Genomic DNA, 2,421 nt, shown 5'->3' with positions numbered 1-2,421 from the left:
TTGGACTTAAATTGACAATGACCTATTTTCTTCAATCCACTTTCAGTGTTCAGAAATCTCAACATGCATCCTAGTTCAGCATAGAGATCAAAACTATAATAATAATAATAAACAAAAAAGAAAACTAGAGAACTCCAATAATGTCTAACTTCTAGGATGTAATTACTTTTGTCCATTTTGTGTTACTTGCTTTTTAAAGAAACTAACTTTTCTCCAACTCTCTTTAAAAAAGGGATTACAAAGTATTTGTACAAAATGCAATTATGGATAAATTATTTAATTAAATTAATATATTATATAACCATTTGCAATAAAAGCACGATTGGTGTTTGCACAAGTTGGGATAAAAATGATAATACAACCCTTCAATACAACATTTGCAGGATAATTACATTTTAATTATATATACAGAATATTTTAGTGCAATTAAGTGCAATCCTTATTATTTAATTAAAGATAAGTGTGCACTATAATCATGTGGAAAAAGAGAAATTCAAGTAATCAAATCCTGTTTAAAACACTGCTGCAATAGCTTTGAAATAAATTTACTCTTTAGACATTGTATGGAAAGATAGAAAGTTTAGATCAAAAAACATCTAAACTTCAATCCAAGTTAGAATTTTAACTAAACTCAGCGAGTTTTAAGAAAACATCCACTGGTTCGACTTTCAGAGGACTCTTCTGACAGCCCACCCAGAGGTAAGGAAACACGGCCTCAGTGATGGCGTGTTTGAAGGTGTAGATATGTGCGTTGTTATGCGGGTCATAGAAGGACACTTTTCCCTTCTCACAGTCCAGCTGCACTCTGATCCTCTGCGGATTCCTTTTCAGAGTCAGCCGTGTCAAAGGAGAGGTACCGGCGAAGTACATCTTGTGGTAAAAGTACACACACAGGTAGCCATTGTTCAGGACAGAAGACACTTTCTCCTTCCTTTTGATGGACTCCTTAGCCACGCCGACAACCCAAGCCGTGTTGTCTCCCACGTTCACCTCCCAGGCGTGCTTGCCTGAGGACAGGCCGTGCCGGCCAAGAACAGCAGTGTCGGGGTCGAACCTCTCCGGGTTGTTGGGCAGCCTCTGTTTCTCATCGCTGTCATGGACGGAGGTAAGGTCATCTGACAGGACCAGCCATGGGGCCGCCGTGTTTGGATCCAGAGTAACTGGAGCTGAAGAGAACATGGCAGGGTGTCACCTCAGTGTTCTGCTAAAAATCCCACCTCAGGAATAAATCAAAATGTGGGAACTTTTCTCAGAGTAATACAAGCGCCTTTATGGTTTAATAAATCAGCATCCACTCACTGTATTGGGTGATTTTTTGCATCTTCTCCCACACCTGGAAAGTTAAAGAGCCAATGTATTTGGCAACATCTATTAGTGCCGCTGGAGCCATGACTGGATCTGCAACAGGATAATTTGCCCTGCAAAATGTACAAATAATTCAAATTCTATTAAATTCAAAACTACTTTATTAATCCCAAAGGCAAATTTATTGTTTTACTAATTCAGAGGTTTTTGTCTGTGTGAATTCAACTCATAAAAAGTTTCCTTTTACCTTGCAAGCGTGCTCTTGCATTTCTAAAAAAAAACAAAAACAAGTGAGTTAAAATTTGAAAGCAATGAGCAGGCATGCATTCCTATCTACGTCTGTTATATAAAAGCTTACATGAAGGACAGAGATGTCCTCAAGAGCCATCTCCTCCATCAAAACTCTGATAGTTTCCGACATGGACGATATATTTTCCTTGATTGTTTCAATCATTTGCCTCATCTCTCCAGTCTTCTGCTCTTCGTCCCGTTTCAGCGCCTCCATCCTCGATTCCTCCTCAACACGAAGGAAGTTGTGGAGTTTTTCAAACTCCTCATGTGTCCGTCTTTCCACGAATCGGGCCTGATCCTGAGGGATAACATTGTTTAAGTACCGTGCCTTGAAAGTACATTATACTCCTTCAATGTATTTACATTTTTCACATATTGCTCCTTGCAGCTGGGAAACTGAAATATCTTTAGTTCAGGCCTAAATGCAGAAACATCATTTGGGAAATACTAAAGGTGCAGATTATCTTATGTACATCATCCACTGGGTTATTAACACGGTGATGAAAGCATCCCTCAGAGGCTAAGCTTACCTTTAACAGAAAAAAATATGCAAGTCGGATTAACTAACTAAATTTGGAAAACAACCTGATAGCAGCTTCAAAAGATTTGTGCCTGGAAAGGAGGTTAATCGACCTAGATGACAATGACCTTAAATAGAGCCAGAGATCCAATAGAGTGGTTTAAAATCAAAGCTTTTTTTTTATAGGGCTACTGTCATAGTCTGGATTCATCTGAAACTTTGTAGGAAGACTTAGAAATAATTTTTTACTAAGGTTCTGCATTAAATCTGACCGTGCTTGAGCCGTTTTGCAAAAAAAAAAAAAA

The 2,421-nt window shown here is 38.3% G+C and overlaps 1 protein-coding gene across 1 annotated transcript; it reads right to left on the bottom strand.

Annotated features, from left to right (window-relative positions):
* Window positions 1–303: 303 nt before the first annotated feature.
* Window positions 304–1,894, bottom strand: LOC107081184 (tripartite motif-containing protein 35-like; the record flags this gene model as incomplete). The annotated part of the gene is made up of 4 exons (XM_015369384.1): window positions 304–1,166; window positions 1,300–1,418; window positions 1,553–1,575; window positions 1,664–1,894. Coding segments are annotated over 4 exons (918 nt in total), but the record flags the coding sequence as incomplete, so codon positions are not given.
* Between the last annotated feature and the right edge of the window lie 527 nt (window positions 1,895–2,421).

Source organism: Cyprinodon variegatus, unplaced genomic scaffold, assembly GCF_000732505.1.
Source record: "Cyprinodon variegatus isolate N-32 unplaced genomic scaffold, C_variegatus-1.0 Scaffold3299, whole genome shotgun sequence".
In the NCBI taxonomy this organism is placed as follows: domain Eukaryota; kingdom Metazoa; phylum Chordata; class Actinopteri; order Cyprinodontiformes; family Cyprinodontidae; genus Cyprinodon; species Cyprinodon variegatus.
Note: the sequence above shows the minus strand (reverse complement) of the source record. Positions and strands in the feature narration are given on the sequence as shown.